We start from the raw sequence: 20,452 nt of genomic DNA on the forward strand, positions 1-20,452 counted from the left end.
CTCAGGCGCCCCTCTTTTGGTTATTTTATAGCTTCCATTTTCTTGTTGGGATTTCCTATCTTTATATTTGTTATGAGAATACTTTTCTTTAGATCATTGTGCATAGTTATAAGAGCCATTGTACTGTCTTTGCCACTTCCAGACGTTAGAATAGGATCTTAGAGTTGACCTCCACTGTTTGTTTTCTTTTGAGACTAGGTCATATTTTTTGTATTTCTTTGTAGGTCAGGTAATTTTGAAGTGTATCCTGGATATTGGATATGTTGTGTTATATATCCCCTGTTTCAAATCTGTGATGTATCTCTGGAGGTGGTGTTTGTTTGGGTGGTGGTTGTTAAGCAGGCAATTAGATTTGATCCACTTTCTGTTGGGCAGCACCTCAAATACCAGTTTAGTCCTTTTGTTCTTGGATTCTTCCTCACAGATGTGTGGTTAATGATTCAGCTAGAGATTTGGGCCTTTCTCAAGCAATGTATCTTGAAAATTAGATACCCCTCGAGTGCCACTCCTCTCTGCCAAGGGTTGTCTTCGATCCAGAATCTGCCTGCTCTTGGTTCCACTCAGTATCTTTAGGTGGATGTTTTTGGATTTTCCTCCGAGTTTAAAGTAGTTATATGAGATGAAGTCAATCCAGTGGGAGCTTACTTGGTCATTCCTTTTCTCTAACATCTCAGTCCAGGATGGACATACAGCCCCACATCACACAGTCTCTCAGGTAACCAGGTTTTATTCATTTTGTTGATCTACCACCAAGGTGTTTTCCTAGCTCTCACGATCAACAGTCACCAGTCTGTCCCTGTTCCATACTGTGGGAAAAGGGGAAAAGCAAGTGGAGGGCAAGCAGTATCAACTTTAAGTGTATGAACTTTAAGTATCACATATGCTCATATCCCAAGGGCCAATCACGTGGCCACACCTAATTACAAGGGAATATGAAAAACATGTGGTCGCTTAGGACAGTCAAAATTGGACAGGGATGGGGGCTCTATTCGTAAAAGACAGAATGACAGAATGGATGTGGGGGAACGAGAGCGGCATGTGTCATGAGTCAACCACTGTGAGAGCTAAGTTCTCATGAGAACCCCTTTTTCCAATACAGAAAAATTTAACCCCTCTCCAGGGGAAACAACTCAAAGTTCCACCCAGATTCTGAATCCAGCAGTATGTTTCAGATCTCTGGATCTTCTAAGTAGGAAGAAGGAGAGATTAGATATTAAAGAGAACAATAACTGCATGTATTTCAGACATAAATTTGATATCTCTTCTCTACCCTTCACACACATAAACAGATACAATTTTTGTGTGTTTGGCTTTGGCATAACAAAGTAGAGTCACAAGCATACCAAACAAGGGTCTACAATGTAGTATAATGAATCATAGGAATAATGCAACTTACATCAACTATACAACAGCCTCATGTAGACCAAATACAATTTTATAAAGAAGTGCAAACATGAGGATAAAGGACACTAAGAGTGATGGTAATGCTTGAAAAAGGATAAATAAAACTAAAAATGTGTGCATCTGTAGAAAGTTGATTTATACATAATATCAATATATGTATTAGAATTATAATATCAATATATGTATTTTCTCTGGTAGGCAAACATGTGATAAAGGACTGCAAATAAAGGAAAAGACATTAGTCAACTACATATTTAAAACATTTTTAAGTGGACTCAAATGATACTAAATGAGGAGTTTAATAATTAGAAAAGTTTAAATCTGTGCTGATCTAAAGGAAGCCTTCAACACGAAATATATATTGTACTTATGTGGGGCAAAATGAAAACATTTTACTGGGTTACTTTACTCAGTTTGCCTTAACCTAACTAGGTATTATCATTATATATATTTTAATTCCAAAACATCAAAGTTTTAATCACAAATTTTCTCTAATAAAGATTAAAATCAAACTACATAGATGACTTAAAAATCAGCTTTCCACACATAATTGAAAGATCTGAATTCTTTTTTTATTATTATCCCAGCAAATGTTACACTAGAGAAAATGATTGGGAAAATACAAATACAGTCATTAAAAACACAGGCTGATTATTCATATCTATTACATTCAGAAGTATGCAAAACAATTTAGTTATATTGCAAAGCTGTAATTCCTTTTCCTAACAAAGCATTATTTTATAAAACTGTAGTACTGTATTGATTCAATTTTAATACAAAATACTTATATACACAATACAATATAAAAGTAAACTGTGGTATAGTGCCTTCCACAAAGGGATATATTAAGGCGCTTTACAAACATACCAATATGTTGACTCAAATTACTTTTTGCTTTAGATTAAAACAAACAGGCTAAATAAATGTTTCACTTTAAATACCAAAGGGATTTTTGTTTATTTTTTGTATATTAAAGAAAAAATTTCTAAAGTACCTTAGGTAACAGCAGCAGCAATATCTAAAAATCCTCCCACTGTATTCTCTAATTTCTAACATATTATTAAGTCAGAATAAAACATTTCCACTCACAGTTTTGCACTTTGCAACAGCAGAAGGTAATAACTTTTTTAAAAAGTCAATCTCAAAGTGACTTCTTAGTCATACATTCTATGGTTCCTATTACAAATAAGGTAGAAAAGATACAGCAATAGGGCCTGCCTTAGGATGTCACTGGACAATACATAATAGTATCTACAGTTACATAATTATAGAACACATTTTATAAATACTATTAATATACATAAAAAGGGGGTAAGTATAAGAAAGACAGCAAGTTTTCAAATGAGTGGGAAAATGATTTTAAAAAGAAAACATGTATAACCAATGTTTTCACTCTATTTCAATTGAATGCATATAGATTTTTTATGTTGTTCTCCTATTTTTGGTCAGGAAGCACCAGATTCTATGCTAGAAGAACCAGATATAGTTTGGGAATAGGAGAGCTAATAAGTATATCCAAACTGTTAGAACTGCAGACACTAAAGGCTTGCTTTAGATAAACACAGAAAGCTCATATCGTCAGAGGAAATTTTAAAAGAACACACAATTTGTAGTGTCAACACAGATTTTGTGGGGAGAAATGGGGAGGAGACAGCACCCTAGTTTTCCTAGAACATGAAGGTAACAAAGTTGGTTCTTACGGCATTGTACCACAATCCAGAAGTAAAACAACCAAGTGGAAATTTCAATAAATCTGACTGAGAAAAGCCAAAGAGCCAGAGGGATATCTTAAAATTTGAGTAGTGAGCTAAAAATTCTTGAACTATTTTGTTTTGCACAGGATTTTATACGACTAATCAAATGTTCCATGAAGTGAAGACTGCCAACTCAGTATAGTGCCTTTTCTTACAATTCTCTAATGATTAGAAGTCCTTCAGAAATATTTCCGTATCAAGCCTGTAACAAGCCAAACATGTATTTCAATGCCCTCAAGTGTATGTTTAAAATGCCTTAGTGCCGTACCAGCGAGAGAAAGGCATTCCTAGGGATACGTTATCACATGTACAGAATTTTTCCATCACAAATTATCAGTGTTTATACAAGATGTGCTAATCTGAGTACTAACCAGTAAATTTAAAGCAAAGTTCTGAGTTTAGTGTATCAGTGTTCTTACAGGACAGAGGTCCTTAACCAAGTTTGTGACAGTTTTCAACATGTCCAGAATCCCTAAGACTGCACGCAGCATTATATGTGTGTGTGTTAATGTGCAATTTTCTGGGAAAAGAGTCTGCAACTTTCATCAGACTCTCAAAAAACCCAACGAACCCCCAAGACCCACCACTACACACAGTGGGGTATGCAGTGGTTTATAAGCTGAGCTCTGAGACAGCCACCTATGGAAAGGTGCAAGTGCGAACTAATGAATCTTCTTTGCCCTCCCCAATTCAACTGGAACAGCTTTGCCTTTACTTTCACTTACATATAGGATTTCCACTAGCTTGTTTCCATTGGTTTGAAAATCACTAAAATTACGCCTCTTCTTATCTACACATATACAATTTTGATAAAACAATTCCCTATCAGAGGATCTTAAAGGAAAGGAACTAAAATACAAATTTTACTAATGTCAGAATAGAGCCCTTTTCCCCTTCCTAAAAAATAAGCTAAATGTATTTTGGTATGAAACCACAAGTGTTCCTTAAAACCTAAACATTTTTTATATATATATATATATATATATATATATATATATATATATATATATATATATAAATAGGCATGCTGAAAAACATATTATTTAACCTTAAATTAAGTCAGGAGGATTTGAATTTTCTACTAAGACCACTATATAACTTTCTCTAATTACTAACAGACACCTTAAGAGTTAAATAATTTTTTCTGCCCATAGGTAAAATACTGCCAAATAGCCAGATTTCCTTTGCCAATAACAACTTGTATATACAGCACTGTTCTGAAAGAGGAAACATATAACATTACTGATGACATAATCAAAACTGTCACTATGCAGAAAAAGTACTTTTCTAGTGAATACCCACAAATAATTTTTCTACTTAAAGTTTCTTATGAAACTGAAAATAATATTTCTGCTTAGGATGGTAGAAACTTAAAAAAAAAAATTCGAAGTAAAAATATGAAAGATCTTAGCATCCGGTATTGTAAATTTTGACTTATGGCATCTTTTTTCCCTTTTAAAACTAGAAGCAGCATTAAAAATACCAGTATAGAAAGAAAAATGGTAGTGCTTTGCTTCTTTTAAAGTCAGTAATTCTTGAGAAATAAATGCTAGAAGAGTAAATATTCCACAGAGGGGAAAAATAAGAAAGAGAAAATGCAGTATTTTTTCTTCTGATGAGCATACTGTTTCAACCCTGTATTTCTTAATTACAAGATGTAAATTATCAGATTAGCCTAAGAACACTCATCACCATAATGGCTTAATTTCTATAGCTTATTTTGTACCAAAAACCAGCATATGGGGTAAAAAAAAAAAAAAAAAAAAAAAAAAAAAAAAAAAAATCTGTAAATGTGGGGTACATTTCATATTTGGTTAAAGCAAGATAAAACTAAAACTGTCTTTCAAAAAAATTTCAAATATTCTTGTCTTTTAAAATTATTTAGTGTATGTACAAATAGATACCAGGTTTCTCCTTTAAACAAAGCACTATTTTTTTTTAAGTACTTTAAGTACCAAGAACTGACTATAATATTCAGTTCATAATTTATTTTCTTTATAACAATTTTTTTTTCTAAATTACTGATTAAAAAGGCTGGAATAAATTAACATTTAAAAAAGATTTTCCATAATTTAGGAACATAAAATATTGTACACAGAGCACTCATACATAGCTCTGTCACATTTGCATAATTTTACTCTCGGAGCCTCAAAAAACTCTGCGTTTCAGGTCTTTTTGCAAATCCTCATTACATTTCCTAGTGTGTTAAACATACACTAGATCACGATTTTTGATCTCTGAGCCTGTGTGTTGATCATCTTCATCTGACTGTTGCTCTGAGCCTTGTGAATTAATATATTCATATTCAATAGGCTTTGGATAATTATATGGGTAGCCATTGTCATCAAAAAACCTCCGAAAGGTAAATTCATAGAAAGCATGTTCAGGGTGCTTTCCATTTTTATACCATCCGTTGAGAGTGTCGTTTACATTTTCTTCCTCATTATCATCACTCCATAACTTATCAGGATCAACAGGATCAAAATTTGATGTATCTGTTGGGTGTGTGATTTTAGGAATGTATGAAGCAGATTGCTGTCTCAGGTCACTGGAGAAATCAATTGTTTTAAAAAATGGATGAGCTTTTATTTCATCAGCTCCATTCTTGCCTAAGCGATCTTCTGGTCCTCGGCAAAGTTTAATAATAAGATCAGAGGCTTCAGGACTCAGTTTAGCTTGAGGTGGAATGTGAAGAGATGTTTGCCAGTTGATAACCTTTAAAGAGGATTTTTTAGAAATTAGGAGGGAAGAGGTAAATAAGAAAAAAATGTCCTCCAAGTTTTATACCAAAGTCTTACCTATTTTTATCTTTAAAAATAAATTGCACAGTATTCTGCCTTCCTTACCTTTAATAATGAATGAATCGCTGATGGGAAATAACCTTTCCTCCCATTCCCTCCCCCCCAGGCAACTTATACTCATATTTTAAGACTCACTGTAAGTTTTAGCTCCCCTGTTAAGCTCTTCTACCTATGGCAGAAATGACAATTTCCATTGCGCTGTCCCGTTCCATGTGTTTACTGGTATCATAGTACAGACTTCGTGGGACCTGTTCTGTCTATGTCCTTCTACCACAGATAAAATTCCATAAGGCTATAGATCATGTTTTGTCTTTGTATTTCTTAGTGCTTGGCAAGTTGCCTGGCACATCGTTAATAGACGTTCAATAAATATTTATTCTGACTTTGAATAAACCAGAATGAGGGAGAGAGGGAGGGAGGGAGGGAGGGAGGAAGGGAAGAGAGGGAAGGACGGAAGAAAGGTAGTAGGTAATCAAGAAATATTTTTTACTATTGAGTTTCGAAAGTTCTTTTTATGGTCTAGATACAAGCCCTTTGTGGGAAATGTGTCTGCAAATGTCTCCCCCCAAGCTGAATCTTGTCTTCATTGTCTTAACTGTGTCTTCTGTATACTGAAAGTGTTAAGTTTTGATGAATTCCAGTTTCTCAACTTTTTCTTTTATAGATCATGATTTTGGTATCATTTCTAAGAACTCTTCCCCTAACCCTAGGCCATAAAGATTTTATAGTTAAAGTATTATAGTAGTATAGCATTTATATTTTATCTCTGGATCGACAAACCATTTTGAGTTAATCTTTGTGTAGGGATGAAGTTTACATTAAGTTTCAGTACTTTCTGAATATGGCCGACCAATTATCCTACATTTGTTGAAATACTATTCTTTCTCCATTTGCACCTTTGTCAAAGATCAAATGGACATATTTGTGTGGTTCTATTTCTCTATTCTGTATCTTGTTCCATTGATCTATGTTTGTGTCCTTTTGCCAATATCACCCCGTCTAGATTACTGTAACTTCATAGTAATTCTTAAAAGTGGTTGATTCCTCTAACTCTGTTCTTCTTTTAAAACATTGTTTTCATTATTCTAGTTCCTCTGTTCACCCATATACATTTTACTTATTTACTTTTAAATGTTTGTTTGTTTGTTTGTTTGTTTATAGTGAGAGCGTGCACACATGTGCATGCGAGCAAGCAGGGGAGTGGTAGAGAGAGGGAGACAGAAAATCCCAAGCAGGCTCCATACCACCAGTGCAGAGGCCAATGCAGTGCTCGAACTCACAAACCATGAGATCATGACCTGAGCCGAAACCAAGAGACAGATGCTTAACCAACTGAGCCACCCAGGCGCCCTACCCATATACATTTTAGAATTGGCTCATCTGTACCTACAAAAATTAGGATGGAATCAAATCTATAGATTAATTTGGAGATAAGTGATAACTTTGCTATGTTGAGTCCTCCAATCCATCGACATGGGATATGGTACATGTCTCCATTTATGAAGATCTTTCTTGATTTCTTTCATCAGAGTTTGTAGCTTTCGGCATAGAGATCTTGTTCATGTTTTATTAGATTTATACCTGCATATTTCTTTTTTTTAATGTTTATATTTGAGAGAGACAGACAGTGAATGAGTAGAGGAAGGGCAGAGAGACAGAGACAGAATCCCAAGCAGGCTCCAGGATCCAAGCTGTCAGCACAGAGCCCCAATGTGGGGCTTGAACTTACAAGTCATGAAATCGTGACCTGAGCCGAAGTCAGACACTTAACTGACTGAGCCACCCAGGCACCACCCCCCTGTATATTTCAATTGGAGGAAACTTCTATGAATGGTACTGCTTTTATTTTTTTAATGTTTATTTATTTTTAATGTTTAATATTTATTTTTGAGAGAGGTGGGGAGAATGAGAGCAAGCACAAGCAGGGAAGGGGCAGAGAGAGAGGGAGAGATACAGAATCTGAAGTAGGCTCCAGGCTCTGAACTGTCAGCACAGAGCCCGACACAGGGCTCAAATCCATGAACCATGAGATCATGACTTCAGCTGAAGTCAGATGCTTAACTGACCAAGCCACCCAGGCACCCCTGAATGGGACTGCTTTTAAATTTCAGTTTCTGGTCATTTATTGCTTAAATATAGAAATACAATAGATTTTTATGTATTACCCTTATAAGTCTACAACCCTGCTAAACTCACTTATTATTTCTATGAGTTTTTTCATAAATTCCCTGGATTTTCTATATAGAAAGTTATGTTGTCATCTCTGAATAGGCTAAGTTTTTATTTCTTTCTAATCTGTATGCCTTTTATTTCTTTTGTTGTTGTATTACCCTGGCTAAGATTTCTAGAACTATGTCTAATAAGACTGGTAAAAACACACATCTTTGCTATGTTCTTGATTTTGAGGAGAAAGCATTCAGTTTTTCACACGCGCCTGCACACACGCGTGCGCACACACACACATTTATATATATATATGCATATAGTTTCATATACATATATATTAAAATGAAGAGGAAATAAAGACACTTTCAGACAAACTAATTTGAATCAAACCTAAGAGAATGCATTATCAACACCCCTATACTTAAAAGAAATTTTACAGGAAGTTTTAAATATATTAAAAAAATTTTTTTAATGTTTATTTATATTTGAGAGAAAGAGAGAAACAGAGAAAGAGAATAAGCAGGGGAGGGGCAGAGAGAGACAGAAATACAGAATATGAGCTGTCAGCACAGAGCCCGACCTGGGGCTCAAACTCACAAACCACAAGATCATGACCTCAGCTCAAGTTGGACGCTTAACTGACTGAGCCACCCAGGCACCCCAAGAAGTTTTAAATATATTAAATGCAACGAAAGAAGTAGTTACAACTCAGGGGGAACATCATAGAAGAGATATCTTAAGAATGATTAAGAATGAGTTAGTTCAGGAGTTAAGCAGGTTTAAGAAAGTAGGGAGAGTTGTGGAAGATGGGAAAGAAAGAAAGAAGAACATTCCAGACAGAGGGAATGGTATGAACAGGGAAGGGAGTATAAATTTGGACTTTAATCCATGGACATGAGAACCACTGAAGGGTTTTTAATGGGACTGTTTATGACCAAAATTGTGGGCAGCTTCTCATTTAAGTGCCAGAGGTAATTTCAAGTGGAGATACAGATATTTGTTTGTTGTTTGGGGGTAGACTATGCATGGAAGGAAACAAAGCCAGGAGCCAGAAGGTGACAAAAAGTAAATTAGAATAAATCTGCACATAGTACTAAAGACTTCCATGAGAATGGAATGAGTATACAAGCACATGAGTGACAGTGTGATGACAGTGGGCTGACTGACACTAGAGTTCACTCCTGGAATTTCAGTGACTTCCTCTAACCTTACCAATTCATTCATTTTTCTTTTTTTTAAAGTAAACTCTACCCCCAAGGTGGGGCTCGAACTCATGACCGCAAGATCGAGAGTCACTCTACTGACTGAGCCAGCCAGGTGCCTCCTTACAAGTTCATTCTTTTTTTTTTTTTTTAAATCAGGTTTTGTTGTTGTTGTTTGAGAAAGAGAGAGGGAAGGGGAGAGAGAGAATCTCAAGCAAGCTCCATGCTCAGTGCGGAGCCTGATGCAGGGCTCGATCTCATGACCCTGGGATCATGACCTGGGCCAAAATCAAGTCAGATGCTCAACCAACTAAGCACCCACGTGCCCCACCTTACAAATTCATTCTTAAATTCCAGAATAAGATGTTCTAAATAAAGGATTGCTAAAAGTCTATGATACAGGGACTCTGACAAGTCTTTGGTATAGATGCTATATCTTACCTTCATTTGTGTTTCTAATGGTGTTTGTGCCAAGAAAGGAGGTTGACCCACCAACATTTCAAAAAGAATTACACCAACACTCCACCAATCACATAACTGTGTATAGCCTAAAATAAGATACCAAAGTTATAGTTATTCAGAAACTTTTTAAAAAGTGCTCAGAATACAATCAAAATATTAAATCACCAAAATGCTGTATAATTAAAATTTTTATTATAAACCTGAAAAATACGCCACATGTTAATTAATGTAAATTTCAGCTGGTCTAAAGGCCTATTGAGATTATCACAAAACTAATGTTTTTACCTGTTCGTAACAACACTTCAGGTGCAATATAATTGGGTGTCCCAACCAACGAATGTGCAAGACACCGCTGGTGTTGGCGTGCAGCTCTCCGCTCCAATGGCTTCAATCTATCTCCACATCGACAGTTAGAAGGGTCACCCCATTCATTACTGAAATCCATACTATCTTGCCGTGGATGGTCACCTATGTAGTAAGTACGTAAATAATAAATAAATAAATAAATAAAAGCAACGAGAACAAGAGTGAGCCTAAAGACTGTTTAATCTTTTGACATCATGGTTTAGAGTTAACAGTACTCTTCCCTTGAGACAAAATAAGACACAATGTATACCATATCACTGATGGTGTTTATTACTAACTACAGCCTGTGCTCCGAGATACTAATAGGACAAGTGTTACTCTAAGAAAAATTAGTATAAGTTTCAGTAATTTACTCAATGTTAAGTGATGATAATTAAAGTCATGAGTTCGTAGGATCAGGAATTTGTTATGCAGACTGCTTCCCCTTACTATTCTGAACAAAGTTTCAAACAAATGAGATCAGTGTTTGTTCATTCAATAAATGACAACGACAAATAAGACAGGGATCTTCTTTCAGGTAGCTTCTCTGTATTGGACAAACACAACAAACATATATACATATATATATATATCGATATATATATATAGTGATGCATATATATGCATATATATGATACATATAAAAATATATATATAAAAATAGTGATGCATCCCATTCAAAGAATCAACGTGAGGTAATATGACAAATGTACTAGGGTGGCTCAGGAAGATGAACTGAGGTGACATTTGTAAAAACCAGAGGGACTCAACCATTCGAAAACCAGGGCAAGACATTCCACAGAGAAACAACAGTAACAAGAGAGAAGACCAGTGGGGCTGGTAAATTAGGAGAGAATGGTGGACAATAGGAGTGGGAGCCGGTGCACCTGGGTTTAATAAGCAAAAGAAGTGGTTTGCCTTTTACTGCAAATGCAGTGGGAAGATACCAGAGAGTTTGAAGAGAACGACAAGATCTGATTTATGTTTCAAAAAGAAAACACTAACTGCCATGTAGAGCACCAACTGTAGGGAGGACAAGCGTGAGGAGTGACCAGTTCAGAGGCTACCCTGACAGTAACAGTGGAGATGTAGAAAAGTGAACAGATCAAGCGTATTTTTAGAGGTTGAATAAACAGGATTTATTGATGGATTAGATGTAGACGGTGTGGGGAAAAAAGAATCAAGGATAACTAAGTGGGTGGTGGTAGTGCAATTTACTAACATGGGGAAGACTGGAGGGGGAGAAATTGAGAGTTGTTTATTGGCAATGTGAAGTTTAAAAGGCCTATTAGACACACACGTGAACGGGAGGGGCAATTTCTAGAGAGAGAGATTTCGAAGTCACTGGAATGAAATGGCATTTAAAGCCATGACTGGATGAAATCACCTAGAAAAATACAGCTCATATTTAAACTGACTGTAATAATCATCTAGGCAGGGTGCCTGGCTGGCTCAGTCAGTAGAGCATACAACTCTTGATCTCAGGGTCACGAATTCAAGCCCCACACTGGGCATGGCACCTACTCAAAAAAGTAAAAAAATAAAAAGCAAACTTTAAAAAAATAAAGTACAATTTCCCCCCTCCAGTGAAGATTTTAAATCACAAGACTGGAATAGAGCCCACGAATCATATTTTTAAGAAGAACCCCAAATATTTAGGGTGACTCTGAGGAGACAGGTTCAAGTGTCTCAGTTCTATCCACTTACTGTCAATCTACTTGGGTTCACAGAAACACAGGAGGCTAATACTTACCTGAGAAGATTGCTGTGACCCTTAAATTAGAATATATGTAAAGAACCTGGTCATATTAAGTATTCAAGAATTGTTAGATCGACTTACACTTCCATTAGCGCTTTGAAGGGATCTTGGTGAGCAGTGTAGTGTAGTAGAAATAACATGGGCCCTGTAATCAGACAAACCTGGGTTCAAAGCCTAGCCCCTACACTTCTTTTCTGTCTGACCTTGGGCAAATTGCTTCATCTAACTAAGCCTCAGTTTCTTTATCCTGCCTCACAGTGATGTGAGATTGAACAAAATCATGTACATAGAGTGTTTAAGGTTAAATAAGTTGCATAATAGCCATACCACGGAATCCTAAATAGTACTGAAAATACATGTCATATGCAATAACACAGATCAACCTCAAATACATAAAAGAAGTGAACATAGAAGAATACATATAGAATGATTACATTGAAATAAAGTTCAAGAGTAGGCAAAATAAAATAACATTGTTTAGGGTTATAAACATTGGGAAAAGTATAGGGAAAAGTAAAGAACTGTGATTACGAAGTTCTGAAATAATGGTTAGTTCTGTGGAAGAAAAAGGGGAAGCAATCGTTTAAGGGCTTCAGAAGCATTGACAATCTAGTTTTTAAGCTGAATGGTGGGTATGGGGCTTCATTTAAAAATTCTGGGGGACGCCCGGGTGGCTCAGTTGGTTAAGTGTCTGACTCTTGATTTCGGCTCAATTGTGAGGTCCCACTGAGCATGGAACCTGCTTGGGATTTTTCTCATTATTTATTTCTAAATAATGATATTTAGAAATAATCTAACACATTCTTTCATTTTATAAGTCTTGGTGTCTAAAGGATTCACTCACATTTATCCAATAGTCAAGACTGAAACCAGGACTTATGGCTTCCATCCAGTGAGAATACCTTATATCTTATTACATTTACAAGTCATATTAATATGTACAAATTTTATGGTTTTACTCACCACTCTGATAGTACTTAGAATCATGTGTCCATCTGAAGCCAGTGCAGAGGCCGAAGTCAGTCAATTTAATATGACCATCACGATCAATCAAAATATTATCAGGTTTAATATCTCTATGAATAAAACCCATTTTATGAACACTTTCAACGGCACAGGTAAGTTCTGCTATGTAGAATCGTGCCAGATTTTCTGGAAAGATGCCCATTCTAATTAATAGGCTCATCATATCACCCCCAGGAATATAGTCCATTACAAAGTATAAATTGTCCTTATCTTGGAATGAATAATATAGACGAACTACCCATTCATTGTCAGCTTCGGCCAGGATATCTCTCTCAGCTTTAACATGAGCGACTTGATTTCGAAGCAGAACATCTTTCTTTCGAAGAGTTTTTGTTGCGTACAAAGCCTTAGTATCTACTTTTCTTGCTAGACAGACTTCACCAAATGCTCCTATTCCTAGTGTCTTTATCTTCACAAACATAGACTTGTCCATTTTAGCCCTCTTAAGACGGATATAATTAGACTCTTTTTGGCAAAGCATCTTTCTCATTTGATCCTGGGCATCTTGAGATAGTCCAACCTAGGCAAATAAACTAAAGGTTAAATGAGGAATTAGCTTCTATACCAAATATTAAAAAATAGTTTGGAAAAATTCAGGCATATATTTAAAGGTTAAATGCATAATAATTTTTAATGAAGCATGTTAGAAATCTAGAATATACTTCAGAGAAAATTAATTAACACAAGTGCAGCTTAAGGGATAGTTAACAGGATATACAAAGGTGAGTTTTTTTTTTTATGCAGATTCTGCCGTGAAGAGCAAGATGATACCAACGGTCAGCTTCCTACTGTTTTCTAATGCACCCCAACAAAGTTCCCAATGTGCAACAACCAAACATCTGTTAACATGCATCCTCATCCATCTCCCCATGCATATTCACCCCAAATTATGTGATCAGACTACCTTTATTATATATGCTTCTCTTGTGGAATGCCTACAATTAAAATATTCTTCCTCTTTTCTTTCATGAAAAGAAATTCTTCCCTCCAGATTCATTTATTCTAAAAAACTGATGTATTAAGAACAAAAGAATGTCTTCTCTAACTTAACCACTCATTCACAGCCCATCTTTCTTTTATTTTTCTCAGGCACTAGAGGAAGGGTAGGTAGGGTGCACAGCCACCACTAACACAAAATGCAAAAGGTTTCTCCTACCGCATTTAAAAAGGACAACTTGTTTGATTACAAGGTATCCTTTCGGTATTTTGGAACATTTCAAAGAATAGTCAATGTGACTTATGAAGACACCAAAAAACAGATTAAAAACAAAAGCCAACTTCTGAGTAGACATGGACTACCTGGATTTAGAAGGAAGTTTATTTTTGGCTAGTTTAATAAGAAACTAATTTAAGGGTTAAAATAGAATAGGAATGTAAGAAGTAGAGTCTAATTCTAGAAATGCAAGCCTAATTAGAATATAGCAACCTCATGCTTCTGTTAGGGTGTGCACATTTGCATGCAGTATCTTTTAAGAAGGGTGGCATGCCAGACTTAGTGTAGAACTGTTTCTCTTAAAATCTTACTTGCCTACACAGTAATGGAGGCTACAGAAGTCAGCAAAGCTTCCAACACCATAAAAGTTTAAATCAGCTATTAGTGAAAGTGAAGAGGAAAAAGGAAAAATAAACTAAGAAAATACATACAGACAGACTTAGTAAGAAATCCTAAGAGCTAAAATATGGATGGGTCATACAGATTATCATGGTGTTTCTCATCTAAGAAAATTCAATTTATAGCAGGAATAACAATACTGTGAAATCAGATTTAGACAAATCATTTTAAAAGAATGGCTCTCGTGACGCCTGGGTGGCTCAGTTGGTTAAGCGTCAGGTCATGATCTCACGGTTCGTGGGTTTGAGCCCGGGTGTCAGGCTCTGTGCTAACAGCTCAGAGCCTGGAGCCTGCTTGGGATTCTGTGTCTCCCTCTCTCTCTGCCCCTTCCCTACTCGCACTCTGTCTCTCTCTCAAAAATAAATAAAACATTAAAAAAAAAATTAAATTTAAAAGAATGGCCCTCAAATTATGTGAGGAAGTTTCATCACAAATTTAAGCCTCTTGGATTCTGAGTGAAAGTTAAATTTGTTTGAACTGTAAAATGTGACAAAAATAGTAACAATGATAGTATCACCATAATATCCAGTGAAGATAATGTACATAGAATCACAACAGACTAATTTAAAATGAGTGAGCACTTATTCTTGATCTCCCTTTTAGTGGTTTAATAATTTCAGCATATTTTTCTAGTACATTATAAAAAAAATGAAATTAGATGAGGAAATAACTGAAGAGATAAGTCTTTGATACTTTTTAATAAGACCAACCAAATGAATAAACCTGACGAATAAGGTCCCAAAACTACTATAAGTAAAAAAAAAAAAGTTTCATATCAAGAGATGTACCCAGATATTTCTAGCTAGTTTAAACAGTTGTAAGAAAATGTATACAACTTAGAAAATAACCTTTGCAAAAAGAAAGAAAAGAACCTTTGCTATTTCCATAAAAAGGGATTATGTACACCTAAATAGCACTCCATAAAGTATATTTTTCTTAATTTATTAGAACTTTATTACAGGAAATGGAGTAAATTTTGAAATACTAAAATAAAATGGTATAATCAAAAGTACATTAAAGTTTACTGACTTTAAATAATTGATAATGTACTTAGCTATAAAAAGAAGGAAAAAACACTGGACTGATATTTAAAAATAAACACTAAGCAAACAGATGATCAAGTATAAAAATCTGCATTTTAAAAGGTTTTACCCGCATCATTTCATTCTCTAACTGTTTTTTCCGATGTAGCCGTTGCTGATGAGATTTGAGTACGTTTTCTACATGTTGCTCCATAAAGAATTTAAACGCCTGAGGAGAGTAACTTTGAATACGAGATTCCCTTCGCTCTTCATCTTTCTTGTTTTTCCTAACAGTGATGGGTGAAGTTGTAATCTGTTTCTTTTCTTTATCCCCACCATCCATATTTTCGTAACTTTTTTCACTCTCATCTTCCTTGGGCAAGCTGGGTTGATCCTCTTTGCTAGATTTACTGATTGATTCATATGGGGGAACAGATGGGTTTGGGTGTAGCAGATGTTTTGGGTAAGGTGGAGGTGGGCCTTGATAATTTGGAGCCTCAGCAACAGGAGGCATAACAGTCATATTTGAAGTGGTACCCTCAGAAAAAGGACTAGGTTGAACCGTTTGAATTGGCTGGGGTATCCAAGAAGGGTGTGTAGGTGCTAACGCAGTCTGTAGCTCTGGTTTTAATACACGTATACTTTTCACAGGCTGTTGAATAGGAGCTGGTGTAATTGCAGTGACTGTTGTAGCTGAGGGCTGAGAATTAGCAGAATGACTCGTTCTATTTCCTAACGGGTTATTAAAGGAATTTGACCTCACTGGTATGTTAGGTTGCCATGTGGGGATTTCATGCCCACTGCTTGGGGATGACTGGGCTGGAGCAGAAGATGACTGAGGCCACGTTGTTTGCAGTCCAGGTGCATTAATGTTATAAAGTTCCATGTTATGACTGTTTCTGTTTGGCACCATCATAGATTGGGGAATATTTCCATTTGTATATGATGAAGGGGCAGCAGATCCCCCTGTTTGTAAAGCAGAAGAGCTCTGTCCATTAGTTGGGGTCAGAGGATACGGAGGGGGCGGCTGCCGATTCACAGTGCCAGCAGGGACATTTTGGTGTATCATAAAATCAGTTTGACCGCTACCATTCTGAATTCCAGGTCTTCCTGGTGGAAAGTTAAATTTGTTGGAACTCTGCATGATGATAGGTTGTCTGCCAACAGGAACAGAACTAATGCCTCTCTGTCCCTGATTAGGAGGATTCATTGGGGACGTGTTCAGAGGCGGTGGAGGATAGCCCTCCTGCCAGGCTCCAGGTGGAACTGGAGAGATTCGGGAGATTACATATTCCATGTTTCCGGAATAGCGCTTTGTTTGAGAGTTTGGTTCCCACGAGGGAGGAGGTGGAGTTGTACCTCTTGGAGGGGGAGTCTGGCCTCTGGGAGGTGGGGGAGGAGTGACACTCCTTACTTGAGGAGGTGGTGGGGGGTTCACCCTCTGTCCGTTGCTTGGGTGGGCTTGAGCAAATGCTGTTATACCAGATCCTGACAAAGGTCTTCCTACATCTGTCTGCGAGTTGGGACTTTCGGAACGATAGGCCACGCTTTCTCCTAGTGGTGGGCCATGTCTCTGAGGAACTAAGGATTCTTTGGAACCTTTCCAGCTTTGTTTGCGGTTAACTGGTTGTTGCACACTCCCTATGGTCATAAAACAGAGAGAAAAAAAAAAAGCAGGTTTTTAACATCTTATTTTTTAAAAATTAAGTTTGGAATTCTGACACAGCTAAATGGTAACTCTCTTTCAAGAATTATAAAAATCAAAGTTTAGTACAGTAGTATTATTTTACCTTTCAAATTTTACTTATTTTGACTAGGTAATACATTTTCATGGCTAAAAATTCTAGAAGTACAAAAGAATACCCACGTCTGTCCCTTAGCCAACCAGCTTCCTTTCTTGAAGGTAACCATTATCATTAGTAAGATATTTTAGGGATATACAAGTAAATAGCATACTTCCTATTTATATTATTATGCCTACTCTTCTTCTTAAAATGTTGAAGATTCTGTATATAAAATGTTTTCTTACTTTTAAAAAATGTCACCACAGTGTTTCACTGTATGGATATACCCAAATTTATTTAATCAGTTTTCCTACTGAAGAATATTAAGGTTGTTTCTAGTCTTTTGCTATACAAAAAAAAAAAAAAAAAAGGCATCGAAAAATTTTGTGCAGATATCATTTCATATATATGTTAGGTAGATAAATTATCAGAAGTGGCATTATTGAGCCAAAGTTTTGTCCATTTAAAATTTTAATAGATACAACTACTTTTAAATATATTTCTAAGACACCAGGGGGTAACTAGCTGAACACTAAATATAGATTTTACAGAGTTTCTCTTTACTAAAATTTCCAAATAAATGAAATAGGCAAGAAAATATATGATACTCATACCCGGCCCCCAAATGAAGTTTTTAAAATAGTCTGGATACTTGGAAAAGATCTTTAATACATTTAAAAATATATAAAATACATTTGTATAAAATTCAATATATAGAAATACATTACAGAAAGATTAAGTATTTCAGTGTAAAGATGAAACCATACAAGCACTAAGAAAAAAACAAGTGAACATCCAGTAATATTGGGGTACCTCTCTTGTACCTCTTGGGAAGGTCTTCCCAGGTAGGACAAGGGTAGAGAACATACAGTAAAGACTGACAGATCTAAATACATAAAACATTTAACAACATTCAAAACAAAATAAGAAACATCTACAAATCTGAAAGGTCAATATCATCCTGGGAGAAAATATATTTAATAACACATATGAGAAAAAAAAGGTAAATGTTCAGAATGTACAGTTTAGGGGCACCTGGTGGCTCAGTGGGTTAAGCCTCTGGCTCTGGATTTGGGCTCAGGTCATGATCTCACAGTTTGTGGGATCAAACCCCACATCAGGTTCCATGCTGACAGCAAGGAGCCTGTTTGTGATTCTCTCTCTCCCTCTCTCTTTTCCCCTCCCCCACTCTCTCTCTTTCTCAAAATAAACATTAAAAAAAATGTACAGTGTAACAGTCTATGTCAGCTAGACTGGGCAGCATACTGGGTCTATGACTTGAGGAAAATCATCACTCTGGGCAACCTAGGCAAGTCCTCTGGCCTCCAAGCTCAGTCGCACCTTCCTCAGAGAGTCAGCTGAGGCTAAAGACAACATGTATTCACTCCGCCGGCTTTTACCAGTTAAATCAGAAGTCTCCGCAACCTTCAAGTACATTGCCATCTCTGTTCTGTACCTCCCATAAAGCTCTCTGTGTTCTCCCACTTCCCAAACCCTCCCACTATTGCCCTCCAACAAATGCTCCTATATCATAACCTCTGCCCCAAGCTTTCCCACCACCTCCTTAAAGTTGGTTATCTTCTGCTGACATTACTTTCTTTTCGGTCCTTTGCAATTAACAGGTTTTCTTTAAAAAATGAACTGAGCTAAAGATGGGATTCTACCTCTTATTATTCCTTCACACTCTTTGGACGCTCATGCTATCTGGGCGGCCACGTTCATTCCTCTCACTTAACGAACTCCTACTTGTTCATCCTCATTCACCCATAGTTTTGACACCTGGTCTACCCTAAGCCCTGCCATCATTCTGTAACTTCAGCATCCACAAGGACGGACCATCCATCACCCTCACCTCTCAGTTCCTTGGTCTCCTCCCCTCGACTCTACCTCAAGTATCATTCCTAAGATAACATTTCTAATTTTGATATCATCCATATCTGCTTTTTTAAAAATCACTTCTTTGAGGTTTATACTCTTGGACCACAACTCTCCTTTCCTATTTAACTACTACTACAAGCATTCTTCAACCCCATTAAGACCTCCATATTAATCCCTACTTCATTAATCGTCTGCTTTCTTTGTGATACACTTTGGCTATTTTGTTTTCATTATTTTTTTAAGTTTATTTATTTTTGTGCATGTGAGAGTTGAAAGACAGGATCTGAAGTGGGCTCTGTGCTGACATCAGAGAGCCGTATCCAGGGCTCGAACCTATGAACTGTGAGATCATGACCTAAGCCAAAGTTGGACACTTAACTGAATGAGCCACTCAGGCACCCCCACTTTATCTAATTTAAATCCATGGTCCACTACTTCTTACTTTCCTCTGTATTCCCTTTTCTCTTCTCATTTCTATTCATTCATTAAATTTTTATTGAGCATCTAATTAATCTAAGTACAGTGGTGAACAAATAATATCCCTGGCCCCATGGAACTTCCATTCTTGGGGGAGAAGACTGACAATGATAACAAACAAATAAATAAACAAGGTAGGGGTGCCTGGGTGGCTGAGTCAGTTAAGCTTCTGACTCTTGGTTTCAGCTCAGGTCATGATCTCACAGTTTTGTGAGTTCAAGCCCCACATCAGGCTCTGAGCTGGCAGTGTCTCCCTCTGCCCCTTCCCCACTCACACTGTCTCTGTCTCTCTCAAAATAAATAAACAAAAAATAAATAAACAAGGTAATATCTGTGTATTGATAAATCCAATGAAGGAACCATAAATGGTGTCAAATGATAGAGAGTAACAGGACAGAAAGGGATGACATTCAGAACAGAAAAGGCTCCACCAAGCAGATGAATTAAGAGTAGGCAAAAGTCCTAAACTGGGAGCTTGGTATTTTCCAAGAACAAAAAGAAACCCAGTATGACTGGAGAGAAGTAAATGAAGGGAAGTGGGGTACTGGATAAAGTCTGAGAACATCAAGGCCATCAAGAGATGTCTGGAAGGAATGAAACGCCACTAAAGGCAGAGGAGGAATATGCTCTGATTAAGAATTTAAATTATAAATTACACTTTTATCAACATTCTGAACTCCCTTTATCGATCTTATTTGTACCTGTTTAGAACTCTACTCACAGATGATTCCAGTTACCCACTTTTTTCTCACACCTGCCA

General features: G+C 36.5%; 1 protein-coding gene across 2 annotated transcripts in view; it reads right to left on the minus strand.

Moving 5' to 3' along the window:
* Positions 1–1,954: 1,954 nt before the first annotated feature.
* Positions 1,955–20,452, minus strand: part of LATS1 (large tumor suppressor kinase 1) — a 32,612-nt gene continuing 14,114 nt past the window's right edge. Inside the window, exons 3-7 of one of the 2 annotated variants that reach the window (XM_047859397.1) lie at positions 15,684–17,194; positions 12,857–13,439; positions 10,075–10,257; positions 9,769–9,875; positions 1,955–5,873 (exon numbers count right to left, since the gene is read on the minus strand). In XM_047859397.1, coding sequence (XP_047715353.1) covers positions 5,364–5,873; positions 9,769–9,875; positions 10,075–10,257; positions 12,857–13,439; positions 15,684–17,194 — 2,894 coding nt within the window. In that variant the 3' untranslated portion in view covers positions 1,955–5,363. Of the gene's footprint in view, positions 5,874–9,768; positions 9,876–10,074; positions 10,258–11,974; positions 12,039–12,856; positions 13,440–15,683; positions 17,195–20,452 lie in introns of those variants that run through there. The other variant, XM_047859398.1, reaches the window with a different exon arrangement.

Source organism: Prionailurus viverrinus, chromosome B2 (genome assembly GCF_022837055.1).
Source record: "Prionailurus viverrinus isolate Anna chromosome B2, UM_Priviv_1.0, whole genome shotgun sequence".
NCBI classification, from domain to species: domain Eukaryota; kingdom Metazoa; phylum Chordata; class Mammalia; order Carnivora; family Felidae; genus Prionailurus; species Prionailurus viverrinus.